Here is a 20333-nt window from a genome sequence, read left to right on the forward strand (position 1 = left end):
GCGACAACAATTATACGAAACACCTCAGAACATACTACACTCTACAAGTCTACAAAATCAGAAACCACATAAGCGGAAGTACAACAAATCCATATACAAGGGTACCAAACACATCATCTAAACACTTCTCCAGCTGTGAGATGACATGATCGGCAGATCTCCTCTAGCATCAGCAGTAATCTTCTATATACTACCTGGAAAGACAGAAAATCCCAGGATTTGGGTGGTGAGTACAAAATACTCAGTGGATAATCAAGATAGACAGTGCATAGTTAATAAGATACAAAATAAACAAGTGAATAACAGAAATTAGTTAGTGATCAACACTAATAATGAATAAACTATCATAACTCATATGCATGCTATGAATGATAATGACACACAATTGCATCAACCAAGGTTCAATCAAGAATATATCCAAATGTACTTTCTACCCTCCTGCATCGTAACCAACTGCACTTTCTCGATTTACCTCCTCACAGATGGTCGTGGGGCCGACCGTGTGGGGCCGCTAAGGTGGCGGATCCACCTTTTTGCAGAAAAGAATATATCCAAATGTAATATCTATATACGGTCTATTACCTATATAATGCACACAATGCAATCATATGCATGAATGCAACTGTCACACTCGTTCTAGTCACGTATATATGACGCTGGGAGTGTCCGACATCACACTACCATGATTCCAGCCCTACAACAAAGTAGTCTAGTGACAAAATAATAGATAGCCTTGTATAGCTACCTATATAATGCACGTAATGCAAGCACATGCATGATGCAACTGTCACACTCGTCCGAGTCACGTTTATATGACGTTGGGGGTGTCCGACATCACACTGCCATCAATCCAGCCCTACAACAAAGTAGTCTGGTGGCAACAATAGGTCTTAATTGCTAGATAACAATCATCATGATGTTATGATCAAGTAACAATAACCAATATCAAAAATGCATATACAATAGGTCTTAATTGCTAGATAACCAAAGGTTCATACAAATAATAATAAGGTCAACCGAATTAAGGACAAGCAAAGAAGAAACAAGAATATAACAAAGGTATCCAGATAACAAAGAACAAAATTACGATGAAGTATCAAATCAACTACCAAGGAAATATAGCATGTATTGGGAAAGAAAACATCATGTATTGACCAAGTACAAAAATTACCCACTTGATTGACGGATCGTCGCACTAAGAACCCTCAAATACAACTAGATTAACAAGTTAAGTTCCTGCAAAATAAAGCATCCTTTAAATATAATATTTTATAAATTTTTCATTAAAGAAAATCCTAGTCGACTCTAAGGTTAATTTAACCCAATTGAATTTCAATTAACCCAAGTTAGCCTAAACCGGATCAACTATGATCAACACAAGCCAACCTAACCGATCCAAAGATTTAGCACTACTTACCCAATTAAATTAATTCAACAACTAATCAAATTAACTTATGTAATTAATCTATCTTTAATTACATCTTAATCACCTATTAATTACTTAACCAAACTAATTAATAATTAAATCTGTAAATTAATTACTTAACTACATTAATTCAATTAATTAATAAACTAAATTAAACAATTAATAAATCTATACTTATCACTACATCAATTAACTAATCCTAATCAATAATCATTAATCACCTTTAATAATCAATTACTAATTATTAACTAATTAACTAATTATTAAACTGATTAATATGTAATTAAACAGATTAATAATCTAATTAAACTAGATTAATTATCTTAATTAATCAAATGTCATTTATTAATTAAACGGATTAATAATCTAATTAAACTAGATTAATTATCTTAATTAATCTTATATCATTTATTTAATCAACCTTAATTAATTAACTAATCTTAATCTAATTAATCAATTAATAAACCCTTACTATTTACTGTGAAACTCGTTGGCGGCCGGCGGTAGAGGTTCGGCGTCGGCTTCTTCTGGCCGGCGACGGCGCGTCTTCTTCACACGAGAAGCAGGGTGGCGTCGAATCGTGGCCGGCGGTGATCTGGGTGGCAACAATCGTCGCCGACTGGGCGGTGGACGTTGCGCAACGTCTCCACGCGGCGGCAGCTGCGTCGGGCAGAGGAGGGGCAGAGCAGCGGTGGCTGTGCAGTGGCGATCGGGGCAGGAGGCGCTGGCTCTGGCGGTAGGCGACGACAAAGAAGGGCAGAGCGGCGACGATACTGATTCGCGGCGGTAGTGAGGAGGAAGAAGAAGAGAAGAGAGGCGGTGGTTAGGGATGCTCGCATTGGCGACCCTCTTATAGCTCTCCCTACCTGAGTTTTTTGTCGGTGGACGAGGGCGCGGGTGACGACGTCCGTCGGATTCGACGTTGCGCGAGACGCGGGCGCGGGCACGGGTCGCGCGGGCGCAAAAGAGAAAACAGCGGTGCGGTTATTTTGAGGAGTAATTGGGATTTGGATTTGGGTTAAATCGGTTCAAAATTTAAGATTTATTATAATTAATTAGTTTATTTGGTTTACTAATTAAATGAACTCCGATTTGACCCAAATTAGTTTTGTTTGTTTCGTCTTCTCAAGATGAAATTTCTAATCTATTCTATTTTACCACAACTCTCTTCCATTATAAACCAAACCAAGTTGTTTTAATTGGGTTCAAAACTGATCCACTAAAAATTAAAATAAAATAACTCAATAAATAAGTAAAGAAAATATTCTCGGATCTAACAAGCGATGGAATTTATATTTTGGTCGTTAATTTAGTAACAAAAATAAATTTTTGTTGCTAAAACAACCATTAGCGATGCAAGTTTATGTCCAGGATTAGTACATCCGAGGCCTATGTACGAGAGACATCCGTCCACTAGTGGTTTCCGTTCCGAACCTTTGTTTGGAGGAAAAAAAATTCATCTTACAGTCCAAAATAATAACAAATAAAAGTACAAAAAGTAAGACTTAAAAATAAACAAACTCTCGTCGGGCCGATCTAGAAGTCCTAAGCGTAGCGCACTTCTCCTGTAACTTCTCCAGTTGCAAGAGCAAGATGTCGTTCGCATTTAGTAGCACCGTAGGATGAAGAATGACATAGAGAGATGATCTCCTTGTGGTGCACGTTCAGCCTCATTATATAAAATCTTTCGGGTGCCTGGATTCTTATCCAGGCGCTTGGATAATATCCGATTCGATCTCTTCAGACTCTATCTGGGTTGATTCTTCTTGATTCGGACGCTAGACCTTCCAAGGGGCGTCGTCCGGGCGCCGTTCAAGCGCCTGCAATAACATCTGGGCGCTCTGATCCAATGAACTCGGGGTTGACCTGAGTTGACCCCGGACTTGGTTCAACTGCTTCTATGTATTCCTTTTATGCTTTCTTCGTTTTGCTTCCAACTCCTAGTTCCTGCAAGATAAGCATACAAACAGCAAGTACCCTAAGCCTACATGTAGTCCGTCTGACCTACTAGGCTTACCTAAGTCTTACCTTATAGGTCTAACCTACTAGCTTACCCGTGCCTAACTCCTCGTTGGGACTAGTCACTTCTATAGGTAGACTTCTCACCTGCCAAATATCCAATTTGGACTTTTCCTTATCTAACCTTCAATTAGGACTAGTTACTTCTATAGGTAGACTTCTCACCTGCCAAATATCCAGGTTGGATTTCCCCTTGCCTAACCTCCAGTTAAGACTTCCCTACCTAATCCTCCAGATCAGGACTTTTCTCCGAGCCTTCAACTAGGACTCCCTTGTCCAATCCTCCAGATCAAGACTTCCTCTACCTAGCCTCCAACTAGGACTTTTCCTGCCTAGCTTCCAACTAGAACTTTTCTTTACCCTGTCTAACCGACTAGGACTTCTCGCTAGTCTTCTGGTTAATCTTTACTTGACTAGACTTCACTCACATCCAAACATTAAGTCCTGTTTGGATCAACTCTTGGTCAAACAGACCAGACCTAGGTATATTGTCAAACATCGAAACTCTAGGATTAGACCTAGTACTCCTTACACCAACAGAGGTCACCAAGTGACTGGAGCGAGGAGCAGGCGACTATATATGATTCTAGGAGACTGGTACAAATGGGATGTTGTGATACAGGAAAGTCAGGTCAAAGAAGGAAGTTAACCTAGTTCTAAGCAATTGGGGGGGAGTCGAGTTGACCAAAATCATAGAATTCATTTATTACTAGATAAGCGCAACCATATCAGTAGACTTTGAAGTGACGGTAATAGTTCGAGCGACTCAGAGGTGTCACGTCAACATCTGAAGAATACTTATAAAAGGAGCCATGAGGGAGAGCTTTTCAACAATCTCATTTTCAAACATTCTCAACGTGCTCGGGCTCACACTTGGTGCTCTTCGGATGCTACTTCAGCTATGTGCTGCAACATCACGCTTTATCTTCCAAATACGGCAACTCGAGTGTAACATTATCATTATATTATTGTTGTACATTATTGTATTTTTGTGTGTTTTATTTTTAGATTCTTTTTAAGATTTCTTTACCTCTAGAATCTTTCTAGAAAGAAAAATCATAATAAGAATCAATTTATTTATGTTGATCGTCCTTATAATTTATCTTGCATGCTTAACTAAGTTAGCTATATACCTGCTTTAATTACTTTTTTTCCTGTTGTATTACTTTGTTCATATTATTTAGAAATATTCATTCTTTAAAACTCTAAAATTTGTAACGCTATTCATCCCCCTCTAGCATCAAGTTCTATCTTACATTTTGGTCAACTAACTTTGAGTTTATCAAATTATCTATTTTTTAAAAATTCTATTGACTAAGCAAATATGATTGACTATTTCCTTTCATTTGGTTGATAAATTCAAGATAATTTTGAGTTTTTTTTTGTTTTTGAAATTTTTATTGATTATATTTAGTTTGTCAACTACGTACTACAATCTAGTCGACCAATTTATTAATTGTCTAAATTTTAATATATAAATTTAAAATTTTTAAAATAAATATAATAATCATAAATAAATTCATAATAGGAAGCAATTTAATCAACTAAGATTATAACTTAATTAGCCAAATTTAGTGGAATAACTATTTATAATTTAGTTAAAATTAACCTTAATTAATTGTTTGTTGACTTTGATTTCAAAACACCTACTGATTTTTAATCAAGTCATATGCCTAAGTTGCAAGAAAATTACTCTCATATCCAAAATAAAAAATTAGTTTCTCATAATTTTCTATGTTAAGAGGGTCCTCTCTTGAACTTTTTACTTGTGTTTGGTTTATGATTGTTCTTAATCTATCGAGACTTCTTACCAACGTGATATCTAATTGTTCTTGACCTATTATAACTTCTTATTTACCTAGTATCTAATTGTCATCAACCAATCAAAATTTTACTTCATCTACTCAAGTGTCCAGACCACTTGATCCATTGGTTCTTTTCTCTTGTTATACTAAATGTTTGGTCCACTTGACCATTGGATTTTTTTTTCTACTTCACTAAATGTTTGATCTATTTAACCCATTTGGTCTTTTTTCCTATTGGGCTTTTTTATTGCTCCTGGAATATACCTATTGAGTTTTAATTTTAATTTTTTTTGTCACACATTAAAATAACTTATTCAATTACTTGGTGTGGAGGAAAGGTGATGCATTGAAGATGTGCTTATATTTACATATCAGTTTGATGTAGAAGAGCACCTGAAGAGTATAATTGAGATTTCAATATGAAACTTAGATACTCACCGAGTGATACAAACATGACTAAAATAAACAAAATCTATCTCTATCTCATGCTTATATAAAATAAGTAAAGTTGTTCTCGAGGTATGGTTGAGTTGGTTATTATGAAACAGATTTATTGAAGTGAATAAAAGTCAAATTTCAGTGAAATCAATATAATGTCCTCCTCTGTAGTGGTCAACTGTAGTTTCTCGATTTACCTCATCACAGATGGTTGTATGATCAACCACGTGGAGCCATTGGGACGGTAGATTTTATTTTTTATTGAAGTAAAATTAAATAGAACGATTTTGATTCTTCTAAAGATAGATAGATAGAGGTAAAGTGGAGAGGTTTCATTACAAATATAATTTTATTTTCAAACTTGAGTCTCTAGATATAATATTTTTGAGAAATGATAATTACCATGAAATGATAGCATGAAATTGTAGTATGACACATCATAATTGCATGTAGTATCTCATTACATGTCAGTGAAATCCACTATTTTAATTTGGTGTCATGCTATGCCGGCGATTTTATTTTTATTATTTTATAGTGTGTAAAAAAGCTAAAAAATAGCTAGAGTGGAGAAGGAAAGCATCAAATCCGGTAGGTGCGGCGTGGATGGAACCACATCGGACGGTTCAATTCCAGTTTTATGGGCTCAGCTCGTTGGACCCGAACTAGGAATTGATTTGCCAACCCTTCCTCTCCTCGTGGCGTCTTCCGCGGAGATCCCATTCGGAATCTCGCACTACTTCGCTATAAGTTAAAAGCTGCCTCGCCGGCATCCGAATCAATTCCAGTTTCTTCTGCTGAGATGGCCGTCGAGGGCGACCGGGATGGGCCTGCGGTTCCTTTGCTGGAGGAGGAGATCGGCTCGTGTTCTTCATCTTGCCAAGTGCACCCACCCCGGAATCACGCCAGGGACGTTCACATCTTGAGTTTGGCCTTCTTGTTCGTCTTCTCCGCCTACGGGGCCGCCCAGAATTTGCAGAGCACCGTTAACACGGTAATCATCCTTTTTTCCGCTTCCCAATCGTTTCAGTTGTCCCCCTGTCCTGTGATTTTCTTCAACGGTTTTGGATTCAATTGGTTAGGAGGAAGATTTGGGGACGACCTCATTGGGGATTCTCTATCTCTCATTCACTTTTTTCTCTGTGGTCGCTTCTCCGGTCGTCCGGGTCTTGGGGTCAAAGTTCGTGCTTGTTCTAGGCACCACTGGCTACTTTCTATTCATAGCCTCCAACTTGAAACCTTCATGGTTTGCATTTTGTTCAAGTTACATGCTATTATTTTACTATTTTGTTCCATTTTTATCAGGTTTTAGAGTCTTTTCTTCATTCTAGGCAACATTTTCAAGATGTAAAGAAATTTACCTGTGCTTCTTGGTTCATGCTATTCATAAATAACTATTCCTCACGCTTCATCTATTTTATTCTTTAAAAATACATATTTTAAAAATTACATATTCTTTAAAAATACATATGTCAACCATCTAGTAGACTTCGCTACAAAGAAGCATTTTGTTTAGTAACAGAGCCTTAGTTGGCTAATCTGTCATTAATTGACTGACTTAGGTTTGTTCGACTTAACTTGGGATTAAAACTTTCTGGTTGCGAGCAATTTGCCTTTAGTTGACTTCCTAGTCAATTAATCATATTAGTTAACTATATGAGGCCAATTGTAGATTGAGTTAACGACTTCGACTTAAAGCACTTGTTTCTTGGTCAAGTCATCGCCAAGGATTGAAATTTCGAGCTGTATCTGGCGATACGGGCGAAAATTTTCGTTCTGACGATGCACTGGCACTGGCACTGGCACAACACCAACACAGGAATTCCAATCGGGGGACGCCTCCGGAGGCGTTGTGCGGCCTCGGCGACGCCTCCGGAGGCGCCGCCTGAGCCCGGTGATGCCGCCTGAGCCCGGTGATGCCGCCTGAGCCTGGTGACGTTGTCGGAGGCACCACTCGGGGCCGACTTTGCCGCCCAGGCCTGGCGACGCCTCCGCACGTCGACCACGTGTACTCGGTCGTGCGCTGTGGCCGTGATTTATATTTTTTTGATTTTTAAAACTTAGGGTTTAATTAGATTTTAATAATCAATTCCTAGCTATAGTTTGAGATAATTTAAATAGACTTTATTAAAATCTATAAAATTATCAAAAAATTATATTTTTTAATTTTAAATATTTAGATTAAATTTTTTATTTTAATTAATATATTTTATATTTTAAAAATATCGAAACTATACCGGTATGGTACGATACGGTACCGAAACTGTATCGTTCCGATCCGGGACCGAAACTTAGGCACGACTCGATATTTAAACCTTGGTCATCGCCTTGTAAAATATCTACCCAATGATCAAAATACAACTTGCTTATAGTCTCTCATAATTCACATATTAAAAGACCTTACCTTTGGGGTTTCTCGTGTTGAGGTATTCGATCCTTAACGTGCTAAGACTTTATGTGCGCTAGTTATCTAGTCAACCTCAGCCTATTAAAAGTAATCATTTTCTTTCTCACCTTCAGGTTTTCCTCGTCCGCTAATACTTGTTGGACTTCCTTATTTACCAACACCTATTGCACTTTTCCTTTGCTAAATGTTCGCTAAACCTCGATCTACTCGGTCTTCATCCATTTGTTAACACTGGTTGAACTTTCCTTTTCCACCATTTGGACTTTATTCATTGCATTTGCACTGTCAATGTCAAGTAACCTCCATGCTTAATGTACAACATCACTAACAACACAATAAGCCTAACTTAAATTCTTTGTCAAACACTTCAAAATTATATGGGCGACTTGATCACTTAGTGCATGATTGCATCAATAAGATCTTATTCAATTTAACATGAAGAATATTAGAAAAGAAAATAAATAAAGCTTATAATAGAATTCATAGGAAATTATTGTGATAATATTACAAACATATTGTTATTTTTTACATATGTTGGTGTGACGTTGTTATTAGTAAACTTGTTAGAGTACACCAAATGATTTTTTCTTTTCTTTATTATGTCATTATTATTACAATTGTATATTTGCATTAATGTCATCTCGAATTCCATAATCTATATCTTTCTTACACTAACGTTAGATGAATTTATGTCACATTCAAGTTAAATTGCTTTAGTGATTTTTATTTGCAATCGATTTTGTTAATTAATTGGAGAATTAAAATTTGAATTGTGGAGAGAAGAAGTATAAGTTTGAATTGTGGAGAGAAAGAATTATAGACTTTACAACTAAGATTGAAATGTAAAACGTGGCTTCAACATCATGAAAGAAGTCTAACTATGATAGATAGATATAGAATTATTATAAAAATTTATAATATATAATCTATTATTTAATAAAAAGTATATTAATGAAGATAACCATAATTCAATCAATGAAGAGTGCCATTGAAATAAAGAGAAACATCTACAATGTTGTATCTTCAACATTTGTTCTTTGGGTTGAAAGAAAATTTAGTACTACAATAAGTCATATTATGTGCGTCTTATGGTGTCATGCATTTATGCAACTAAATATATAGTATGTAAATCTAATGAAGATTAGAATGCTATGGAGTAAAATAAAAAAGTAATACTATCTAAGCAATTAGGTGTTGCTTAAATAGATTATGATTAAAATTGTAGTTATATAAGTTTAAGTTAACTAGAGTTGATGGTGTTAGGTGTACAAGGAGACAAACAAAAATTATAGTTAATTGAATTAAAGTTGATTTAAGGGATTTGAATGTTGCAATGATATAGCCTTCTATAGGTCAATAAAGGTATAAAATCCATGTAGTTGACCCCTAACTAATTGTGACAAACATATGTATATTAACTATATAATGACATACAATTTAAAAGCTTATTTTGTGTTATCTTTTAAGAAGCCGACCCCACCTAGTGGGATAAAGATTGATTGTTGTTGTATTTTGTGTTATCTTCTAAGAGTTGTTGATCTTCTGTAATGTTTTATATGTTAGTGCAATCATGCCCTATGTGGTAGTTTTGTTTGTGATTCTAATTTATGTATGATGTCATGTAGGGACTTAGTAGAGTGCACACTAAGCTCGTAGAGCTTGACTTCGCATTATCAAGTTACAATGGTTCGAAGGTTTGTTGGAGATTGGAGAAGGATGTTATGAGACATTTGAGGAATCGTAGGATGAGGAGTATCTTGGCAGTTTGATGGAGTTGGAAGAGGTTGACAAGCTGAGGGCTTACTATATCTAAGGGACTGAGGATCTGAATAGTGATACCCTTGTGGGTGAAGCAAAGTTGCAACAGATAAATTGTTAAATGAGTTGTGAGAGTCGAGTGACATTATTTGGATTTAGGTACTTGATTTGGATTCGGGTGATTATTTGGATTTGGTACTTGATTTGGATTTGGGTGACATATAGTTTGGTTGTAGTTGATGGTCCAATCTACTAGAGGTTGATCCCAGTTGATTGGTATCTTGAGTCAACTAGGAATTCAACTTAGGATGGTCTACTGATGAATAAAATGTTTTTATTTGAAGTGGAATTGATTGTGTAGTTGTCTGACCAAGTTGAGTTAACTAGGCAATTAGTTGAATCTCTGACACTAGTTAGAAACAAGCTAATTGATTAGGTAGAGAAAAGTGCTGCAAACATCAATGACTTATGCGATAAAGTGGCTTAGTCAACTGGAATAGTTGACTCAACACACCTGTCAAGTTAACATAAGTTAATTGAAAGATTTGTTGCTAGATAAAAAGGCTGACGTGATTTCGAAAACAATTAACTAAAATGGTTGAATCGAGAAAAGTGAAGTTTGTTTAAAGACAACTTAGAGACTATAAATAGAGGACCAAGGAGAACTTGTAAAGTTGGCGAATAGTGCTTAACTCCAACATTCTTGTGCTCTCATTGTTGTAATTCTAGCCTCAATTATTGTTTTTTTTACTTGTTTTATCTACTTTTCCTCATTGTGAGAAGACTCTTGTAACGGGCTTCTTCACCTCTAGGAAGGAGAAGGTTAGTGGGACTTGCAAGAGACTCATCTCATGAGTTATAGATCGTAGAGTAGGAACTGGGGTTTTGAACCACGTAAATCTCGCATATTAGCATTTTACTTTTATGGTTTATATTTCTGATGCGATTAATGTTATTTGATTGACAATGGTAAGCATTAGTAAGAGTAAAGAGAGGTCAAATGCTTCACCCCCTTTAGCTCTTCGACACATCACAGATTGATCCTAACATTACATGCATATCAGACAAAGTCCACTCATGTCAAATTTGATAACTAGTCTAATGAAAATTTTAAAATGTAATAATCCTATGTGACAGTCCTAGAATTGCCTGTTCATTCAAGCCATAATGGATGTGGCCCAAGGCAACCTATCCCATGCTCAACGCTACCCTATGCTCAGCTATTTCTTGTTGTGTCCGGCTAGCCCACTAGGCTGAGTTATTTGTAATTAAAAAACTTAAAAAACACCTGTATGGATTCAAAAAAAAATCCACAATGTTAATCTTTAATCTTGGTTGAAACTTAATGATGTATACTAGTTATATTTATTAGAATAAATCTCATAGAATAGATCCATAAAACTCCTATATAAATAGGGACTTGTATCTCTTAATGGAATAAGATTTCTTTAGTTATTTTATAATATGGTATCAGAGCGTTAGGGTTCGGGCTACTCCTTTCCTTCGCCTCCCTGCCTTCGTTGCCGATTTCTTTCCTCACGCCGTTTCTGTTTCCAAGGTTTCCTCTCCTTCTTTCATCGCTTAGCAGCGCGTGCCGCCGCCGCCAGTCCAGAGGAGATAATCAGCTTCGCTTCCTCCAGGGAGCCCGTCTCCTTCTCTTTTTCTGGCGCGACGCCTTCGTTGCTTGCCGTGTCGCCTTCCACTGTTGGTATTCGGCCCCAATATCGCGAGCTTGGCAGAGTTCCTTTTCGCGCCTTGTCTTCGAATCCACCAGGACTCGCGCCTCCCTCTGTGTGGTTCAGCGCCACGACATCTTCTCACGAGACAGCCGAAACCCTAGCACCATCTCCTCCGCTGCGCCATCTTTTTCTCTCCTTGGCCTGCCGCCGTCCGACCCGGCGCCTCTCTGCTCGCGAGTAACTGACGGCAGTCATCACCGATCGCCACAAACAGTTTCCTTCTTCGCCATCTCTCTGCTGCAGTTTGTTTCCCGCCACTTGTCCAGTTGGCACCACAAACAGGCCGGTGTACAGTTGGCACCACAGGATTCTGGCCACTTGTCCAGGTTCTTCCTATTCAAATTTGTTTGAACGCAAATCAGATCTGCTTCATTTGAGTTTGACATCATTTTTTTTCTGTGAGCAAAAGATTGGCTTCCCGGTTGTTTCTGGCTTTCCATCCTCTTATTTGGAATTCTTCTGTCTCTTTAGATTTCCTTCATTAGCAAGATCAGAGTTATTTGATGTCTCTTGTGAAAAAAATTTTATGGTTGAAAATAAACCTTCTATCATGATGGATAGAAACAAAGGAAGAGACTCACAAGCTTCTGAAACTCGGACATCAAATTCTAGTGGTATTATATGTAACTATTGTCGCAAGCCGGGTCATACAAAATTTGAGTGCAGAAAGCTTCAGATTTGGTCTTTTGGAGTACAAAAATCAACAAAAACATCGGGCTCATATTACATCCACTAATGATACCTCTGATAAACTGGTGCTTGTCTCTGCAGAAGAATTTGCCAAGTTCTCTCAATATCAGGATTCACTTAAGTTTTCATCTTCCTCTATCACTACTATTGCTGATTCAGGTAACCACAATACATGCCTTGTTTCCTCATCCTCTAAGTGGGTCATTGATTCTGGTGCCACGGATCATATGACAGGTAATCCTAGTCTCTTTTCTACTTTCACGCACAAATCCAACACTCCTATTGTTACCTTAGCTGATGGGTCTTCATCTTGCGTTCGTGGGTCTGGCACTGTCAATCCCACTCCTTTGCTTTCCTTGTCTTCTGTCTTACATTTACCTAATTTATCCTTTAATTTGCTCTCTGTTAGTCAATTAACTCGCAATCTTAACTGTTGCATCTCATTCTTTCCCGATCATTGTTTAGTTCAGGATCTTTTGACGAAGAAGACTATTGGTAAAGGACATGAAAATGGAGGTCTCTACATTCTTGATTCACCTACCCCAAGATCTCTCGTTTGTTCAGGTGAAAATTCTCCTTTTGAGGCTCATTGTAGGTTAGGACATCCATCTCTTCTATTGCTCAAGAAACTCTGTCCACAATATAGTAGCATATCTTCATTAAATTGTGAGTCATGTCAGTTTGCAAAGCATCACCGTCTTAGTTCAAGTCCAAGGATAAATAAACGTGCTATTAGTCCTTTTGAGTTAGTTCATTCTGATATTTGGGGTCCTTGTCCTATTCTGTCTAAACCTGGTTTTAGGTATTTTGTCACTTTTGTGGATGATTATTCTCGTGTAACTTGGTTATACTTAATGAAAAATCGTTCTGAGTTATTTTCTCTATTTTCTGCTTTTTGTGCTGAAATCAAAACTCAGTTCAATATGTCCATCCGTACTTTACGAAGTGACAATGCCAAAGAATATACATCCAGTCTATTTCAATCTTATATGAGTCAGAATGGTATACTTCATGAAACCTCTTGTGTTGATACTCCATCCCAGAATGGTGTGGCTGAACGTAAGAATAGACATCTTCTTGAAACAGCACGAGCTCTTTTATTTCAAATGAATGTTCCCAAGTCTTTTTGGGCAGACGCGGTTTCTACTGCATGTTTTCTTATTAACCGTATGTCATCCTCTGTTCTTCATGGTGAGATTCCTTACAAAATTTTGTTTCCTAACAAGTCATTGTTTCCTGTTAACCCTAGGATATTTGGTAGCACTTGTTTTGTTCGGGATGTCCGTCCACAAGTTACTAAATTAGATCCCAAATCTTTGAAATGTATTTTTCTTGGTTATTCTCGTCTTCAAAAGGGTTATAGGTGTTATTGTCCTAGTATTAATAAATATCTTGTTTCAATCGATGTTACTTTCATGGAAGACACACCTTATTTCTCATCCTCACATATCCCGACTTCTCAAAAGGAAGATGATGATTTATTGGTATATTCTGTTACATCCTCTACACCTGTCTCAGAACCAACTCTTGTCAAACCTCCTATTATTGAAATATACTCTAGGCGTCGACCTACTGATTCATGTCCTGCACCTACTACTTCGTCATCAGATCCAATTCCGAATGATGATCTTCCTATTGCATTACGAAAAGGTAAACGCCAGTGTACTTATCCTATCTCTTCGTTTGTTTCTAATAATGGCTTGTCGTCCTCTTCCTGTTCTTTTATTGCTTCACTTGACTCTATTTCTGTTCCTAAAACTGTCCGTGAGGCCTTATCTCATCACGGTTGGCGAGATGCAATGATAGAGGAAATGAAAGCCTTGGATGATAATGATACTTGGGACTTGGTTGATCTACCTCCAGGAAAACAAGCTATTGGATGCAAATGGATATTTAATGTTAAAGTCAATCCAGATGGGTCAGTTGCCAGACTAAAAGCTCGTCTTGTTGCTAAGGGTTATGCTCAAACATATGGTGTGGATTATTCTGATACTTTTTCTCCTGTTGCAAAGTTGACATCTGTTCGGTTATTTATTTCTCTTGCTGCTACTCATCATTGGCCTTTACATCAACTTGATATCAAGAATGCTTTTCTTCATGGTAATCTTCAAGAGGAGGTGTATATGGAGCAACCTCCTGGTTTCGTTGCTCAGGGGGAGATGGGGCGAGTTTGTCGTCTTCGAAAGACTTTGTATGGTTTGAAACAAAGTCCTCGTGCTTGGTTTGGAAAATTTAGTCAGGTTGTTGAAAAGTTTGGTATGAAGAAAAGCAAGTCTGATCATTCTGTGTTCTACAAGCAGTCAGGAGCTGGTATTATTCTGTTAGTTGTGTATGTGGATGATATTGTGATTACTGGTAGTGATACTACGGGAATTTCATCTCTCAAATCTTTCATTCTCACTCAATTTCATACAAAAGATTTAGGGGTGCTAAAGTATTTCTTAGGTGTTGAAGTAATGAGGAGTAAAAATGGTATATTTTTATCTCAGAGGAAATATGTTCTTGACTTATTAACTGAGACAGGAAAGTTAGGGGCAAAACCTTGTAGTACTCCAATAACTCAGAACGTAGATCTTACAGCAGATGGAGAATTATTTGAACATCCAGAGAGATATCGAAGGTTGGTTGGAAAGTTGAATTATCTTACCTTGACTCGTCCAGATATTGCATATTCGGTTAGTGTTGTTAGTCAGTATATGTCATCTCCAACGGTTCATCATTGGGCAGCATTAGAACAAATTTTGTGTTATTTGAAGGGCGCACCCGGACGAGGTATTGTATATAAAAATCATGGGCACACTCATATTGAATGTTTTTCAGATGCAGATTGGGCAGGTTCCAAAATGGATAGGAGATCTACTACAGGTTATTGTATCTTTGTTGGAGGAAATTTAGTATCATGGAAGAGTAAAAAGCAAAAGGTTGTGTCACGATCCAGTGCAGAATCAGAATACAGAGCTATGACACAGTCTGTGTGTGAAATAATGTGGATATATCAACTGTGACTGAAGTAGGACTCAAAATTTCAATACCAGCAAAACTATGGTGTGATAATCAAGCTGCTATTCACATTGCATCGAATCCCGTGTTCCATGAGCGGACTAAGCACATTGAAATTGATTGTCATTTTGTTCGTGAGAAAATTCAACAAGGCTTGATCACTACAGGATATGTAAAAACTGGAGAACAATTGGGGGACATCTTCACAAAAGCTTTAAATGGGATCCGAGTTGATTATCTTTGTAACAAGTTGGGCATGATTAATATCTATGCTCCAACTTGAGGGGGAGTATTGGTTATATTTATTAGAATAAATCTCATAGAATAGGTCCATAAAACTCCTATATAAATAGGGACTTGTATCTCTTAATGGAATAAGATTTCTTTAGTTATTTTATAGTTTTTAAATTTAAATTATTGTTAGTGTAGATAGATAATTTGTCATTGTTTAAAGTATTTGGACCCATGCTTGGGTCATACCTGACATGTGGATTGGGCTAAGCATGGTCCACATTTTGTCGTGCTGGATCCCATGCAAAATAGAGTTGGTTGGGCATGACATGTGGGCCAAGAGGCTTACACTTGGCACTGATCCGCAAGCCTCATGCTGCACCCCTAACTCAGATTGAGTAATGATGTTCATGTGCGGTGGTACTTTTGTATCAAGAATCAAACTTTAAAAACTTGTTTTTAGCTCATGTTTCTTAAACCACAGAAAAAGTAAACAGTTTTAGTTGATCCATTGGAGAATATTCTACCAAAAACTAACAGACCCGTTAAATCTCTAGTTCCTATAGTATCCTAAGCTAATCAACTCACTTTCCTTTTTGCATAAAATAGGTACACAATGGTCCCAGCATCACTGTATCTAGGCTTTACTGCATCCATTATATGGGTTGGGCAGGTAGTCAGTTGTAGACTTTTAAGTCTCATTCTTCTTTATTCTGAAATGGAACCAACAGTCAGTCATGCTGTCAGGGAACATATCTTACATCAGCTGCTTTTAGCCATGCAGAAGATTGCCACTTGCATGAAGGAACTGTAATTGGTAACTTCAATGGAGAATTTTGGGGAGTGTTTGCTAATCACCAGGTATTGATAATTTATTGGTTCCACCACTGAAAGTGAGTACCTTCATTCTTAACATTTTTCAAGGAATATTTGTTTGCCTATGTCTCCTATCATCAAAAGAAATTTGGTTCTTTTTTCCCAGCTTTTATCCTTTGTTTTTCTGAGATTCAATTTTAATATTTCTAAATAAAATACAGGTGATTGGAAACTTGTTTTCACTCGTACTGTTGCATGGTGGAAAGGTGAGTTGCTGATATCAAAACCTTCTACCTTACATTTGTTGGTGCCATCCAACTCATTTGGACATATTTGTTTAACAATGTTTCTTATTGGCATATGGCATTCGTGCATGCATTTTTTTATATATATTTGATATCTTGCCAACTAGTGGCTATTGATGGGACTGGTTACCAAGTTGTGCAGTCTCCGAGATTTCCAGATTTGTATAATGAGACCAATAAGGCTGAACATATCTCCAAAGTTTGTAGTTCTTTTTGTGGGTATCAATAATTCAATATCATGTTATGATAATATATATTATCATAGTTATCAAGACTGTTATTAAATGTCTTGACAGATAAACAAGAGATTACTACTAAGATTTGGGTGGGGTTCAATCAACACTATTTGACCAATTAAGACATCAATTGGGAAATATCAATGGATGTTGTTTATGACATGTTCCTAAAAGTTTCATGCCTTGGACCAAGGTTTAAAATTTTGAGCCATGCCGGAGTTTCGGTTTATGACTAAAACGATATCATTTCGGTATCATATCGTATTGTACCAAAATAATTTTGAATTTTTAAAATATAAAATCTATTAATTAAAAAACATTTTTATTAATATTTGATTACTATTAGGTTATATTTGAGATGTTGAATGTTGAGTTCAAGTTTTGATATTATCTTGTGAGATGTTCAATGCCTATTTAAATGTATAAATTTAAAATTTATATTTTTATTATTATTGTACATAATTAAATTGTCTTACATATAATTTTATTGCAGAGATATCAAGTACAAGAACTTTCACTTACAATGCTAATAAAAATTGATCTGCAGTTTTAAGTTTATTGTAAAAGCATTTAGTCTAAAAACTTGCATTTATAGTAGTAATGAAGATTGATCTTCAATACTTTTTATGTGGCATCAAATCTGAGACCTTGCATTTATAATGGTCACGAACATTGATCTTTGATTTCAACATCTTTTTTGCTTTTGGTTAGTGAATGATAAAACCAACACAATCTTTTTGTAATCTAATCAAGTCATTTGGTTTTTAGAAAATCAAGTAGGATGAATGATTCAAAAAGTGACCTCTTATCTTTATTGAATTAATGCCAATCGAATTCACTAAACTTCCATGGATTAGTTCCAAAAGAAGGGAAGTATAGCTGGATCTGGCCCATTTCCAGCTATTTTTCTACTGAATGTGAAGGAAAATAATTTGTTTAAAAAATAATAATAAAATACAATATTTTCATATGTTTAAATTCAAAAGAATAAAAATTAAACCTTTCACTATTGAAGATATTGGAATGAGATATGCTAGTAAAAATTTGAAATTGGATGAGGGATATGCAATGAGATTAGGGAAATGAAAATTTGGTACTTGTAGAGGAACTAAGGATGAAGATGGATGCTGAGAATTGGAAGTTGGAATTGGATGAGATGAGAAATTGAAGGCTGGGAAATTATAAGGAAATTAAGTAATTTGTAAGGGTAAATTGGTCACTCGAGTAATCTTACGCTCAATGGCCATCATACCTTTTGTGTTTTTAAATTTAAATTATTGTTAGTGTAGATAGGTAATTTGTCATTATTTAAAGTATTTGGACCCATGCTTGGGTCATACCGGACATGTGGATTGGGCTAAGCGTGGTCCACATTTTGTCGTGCCGGATCCCATGCAAAATAGAGTTGGTTGGGCATGACATGTGGGCCAAGAGACTTACACTTGGCACTGATCCACAAGCCTCATGCTGCACCCCTAACTCAGATTGAGTAATGATGTTCATGTGCAGTGGTACTTTTGTATCAAGAATCAAACTTTAAAAAATTGTTTTTAGCTCATGTTTCTTAAACCACAGAAAAAGTAAACAATTTTAGTTGATCCATTGGAGAATATTCTACCAAAAACTAACAGACCCGTTAAATCTCTAGTTACTGTAGTATCCTAAGCTAATCAACTCACTTTCCTTTTTGCATAAAATAGGTACACAATGGTCCCAGCATCACTGTATCTAGGCTTTACTGCATCCATTATATGGGTTGGGCAGGTAGTCAGTTGTAGACTTTTAAGTCTCATTCTTCTTTATTCTGAAATGGAACCAACAGTCAGTCAATGCTGTCAGGGAACATATCTTACATCAGCTGCTTTTAGCCATGCAGAAGACTGCCACCTGCATGAAGGAACTGTAATTGGTAACTTCAATGGAGAATTTTGGGGAGTGTTTGCTAGTCACCAGGTATTGATAATTTATTGGTTCCACCACTGAAAGTGAGTACCTTCATTCTTAAAATGTTTCAAGGAATATTTGTTTGCCTATGTCTCCTATCATCAAAAGAAATTTGGTGCTTTTTTCCCAGCTTTTATCCTTTGTTTTTCTGAGATTCAATTTTAATATTTCTAAATAAAATACAGGTAATTGGAAACTTGTTTTCACTCGTACTGTTGCATGGTGGAGAGGTGAGTTACTGATATCAAAACCTTCTACCTTACATTTGTTGGTGCCATCCAACTCATTTGGACATGTTTGTTTAACAATGTTTCTTATTGGCATATGGCATTCGTGCATGCATTTTTTATATATATTTGATATCTTGCCAACTAGTGGCTATTGATGGGACTGGCTATCGAGTTGTGCGGTCTCTGAGATTGGTATACTGAGACCAATAAGGCTGAACATATCTCCAAAGTTTGTAGTTCTTTTTGTAGGTATTAATAATTCAATATCATGTTATGATAATATATATTATCATAGTTATCAAGACTGTTATTAAATGTCTTGACAGATAAACAAGAGATTACTACTAAGATTTGGGTGGGGCTCAATCAACACTATTTGACCAATTAAGACATCAATTGGGAAAATATCAATGGACGTTGTTTATGACGTGTTCCTAAAAGTTTCATGCCTTGGACCAAGGTTTAAAATTTTGAGCCATGCTATAGTTTCGGTTTATGACTAAAACGATATCATTTTGGTACCGCATCGTACTGTGCCAAAATAATTTCAGTATTTTTTAAAATATAAAATTTATTAATTAAAAAATATTTTTATTAATATTTGATTACTATTAGGTTATATTTGAGATGTTGAATGTTGAGTTCAAGTTTTGATATTATCTCGTGAGATGTTTAATGCCTATTGAATGTTTTGTAACAACTGTTAAATGTATAAATTTTAAATTTTTATTATTATTGTACATAATTAAAATAGTCTTAAATATAATTTTATTACAGAGATATCAAGTACAAGAACTTTCACTTACAATGCTAATAAGAATTGATCTTCAATTTCAAGTTTATTGTAAAAGCATTCAGTCTAAAAACTTGCATTTACAATAGTAATGAAGATTGATCTTCAATAAGTTTTATTGCGGGGGCATCAAATCTGAGACCTTGCATTTATAATGGTCACGAACATTGATCTTCGATTTTAACATCTTTTTTGCTTTTGGTTAGTGAATGATAAAACCAACACAATCTTTTTGTAATCTAATCAAGTCATTTGGTTTTTAGAAAATCAAGTAGGATGAATGATTCAAAAATGTTCTTTTGCAATTCATATCTTTGAGTTGATTCAAGCTTACCGATAGGGGAGTGGGGTCAAATTCTCATCCCTGCCTCACTTCTTTTGAGGGATGATTTGAGGTGGAGAAAGAAGCAACAAAGGTCGAATGAGTCAACATACAATATATTTTTCCATTGTTTGCAAAGTGACTGATGACTTATTGTAACATGGGGATGGGGTTAAA

At 36.1% G+C, this 20333-nt stretch overlaps 1 protein-coding gene and 1 long non-coding RNA gene across 3 annotated transcripts in view; one reads left to right on the forward strand and one right to left on the reverse strand.

Annotated features, from left to right (window-relative positions):
• Positions 1-127: 127 nt before the first annotated feature.
• LOC141832922 (uncharacterized) lies at positions 128-2183 on the reverse strand. The gene is made up of 3 exons (XR_012602176.1): positions 1899-2183; positions 1176-1236; positions 128-194 (listed from the first exon to the last, which is right to left on the reverse strand). It is a non-coding gene; the product is annotated as an uncharacterized LOC141832922 (long non-coding RNA).
• Positions 2184-6435: 4252 nt separating this feature from the next.
• The window catches only part of LOC141833300 (UNC93-like protein 3), a 63837-nt gene continuing 49939 nt past the window's right edge, over positions 6436-20333 (forward strand). The window contains exons 1-5 of one of the 2 annotated variants that reach the window (XM_074720704.1): positions 6436-6679; positions 6768-6931; positions 16120-16183; positions 16258-16371; positions 16548-16592. In XM_074720704.1, coding sequence (XP_074576805.1) covers positions 6488-6679; positions 6768-6931; positions 16120-16183; positions 16258-16371; positions 16548-16592 — 579 coding nt within the window. In that variant the 5' untranslated portion in view covers positions 6436-6487. Of the gene's footprint in view, positions 6680-6767; positions 6932-16119; positions 16184-16257; positions 16372-16547; positions 16593-18996; positions 19042-20333 lie in introns of both variants that reach the window. The other variant, XM_074720705.1, reaches the window with a different exon arrangement.

This window comes from Curcuma longa, chromosome 8 (genome assembly GCF_044706935.1).
Source record: "Curcuma longa cultivar G26 ecotype Majalengka, Jawa Barat chromosome 8, ITB_CL_G26_1.1, whole genome shotgun sequence".
Taxonomy (NCBI): Eukaryota; Viridiplantae; Streptophyta; class Magnoliopsida; order Zingiberales; family Zingiberaceae; genus Curcuma; species Curcuma longa.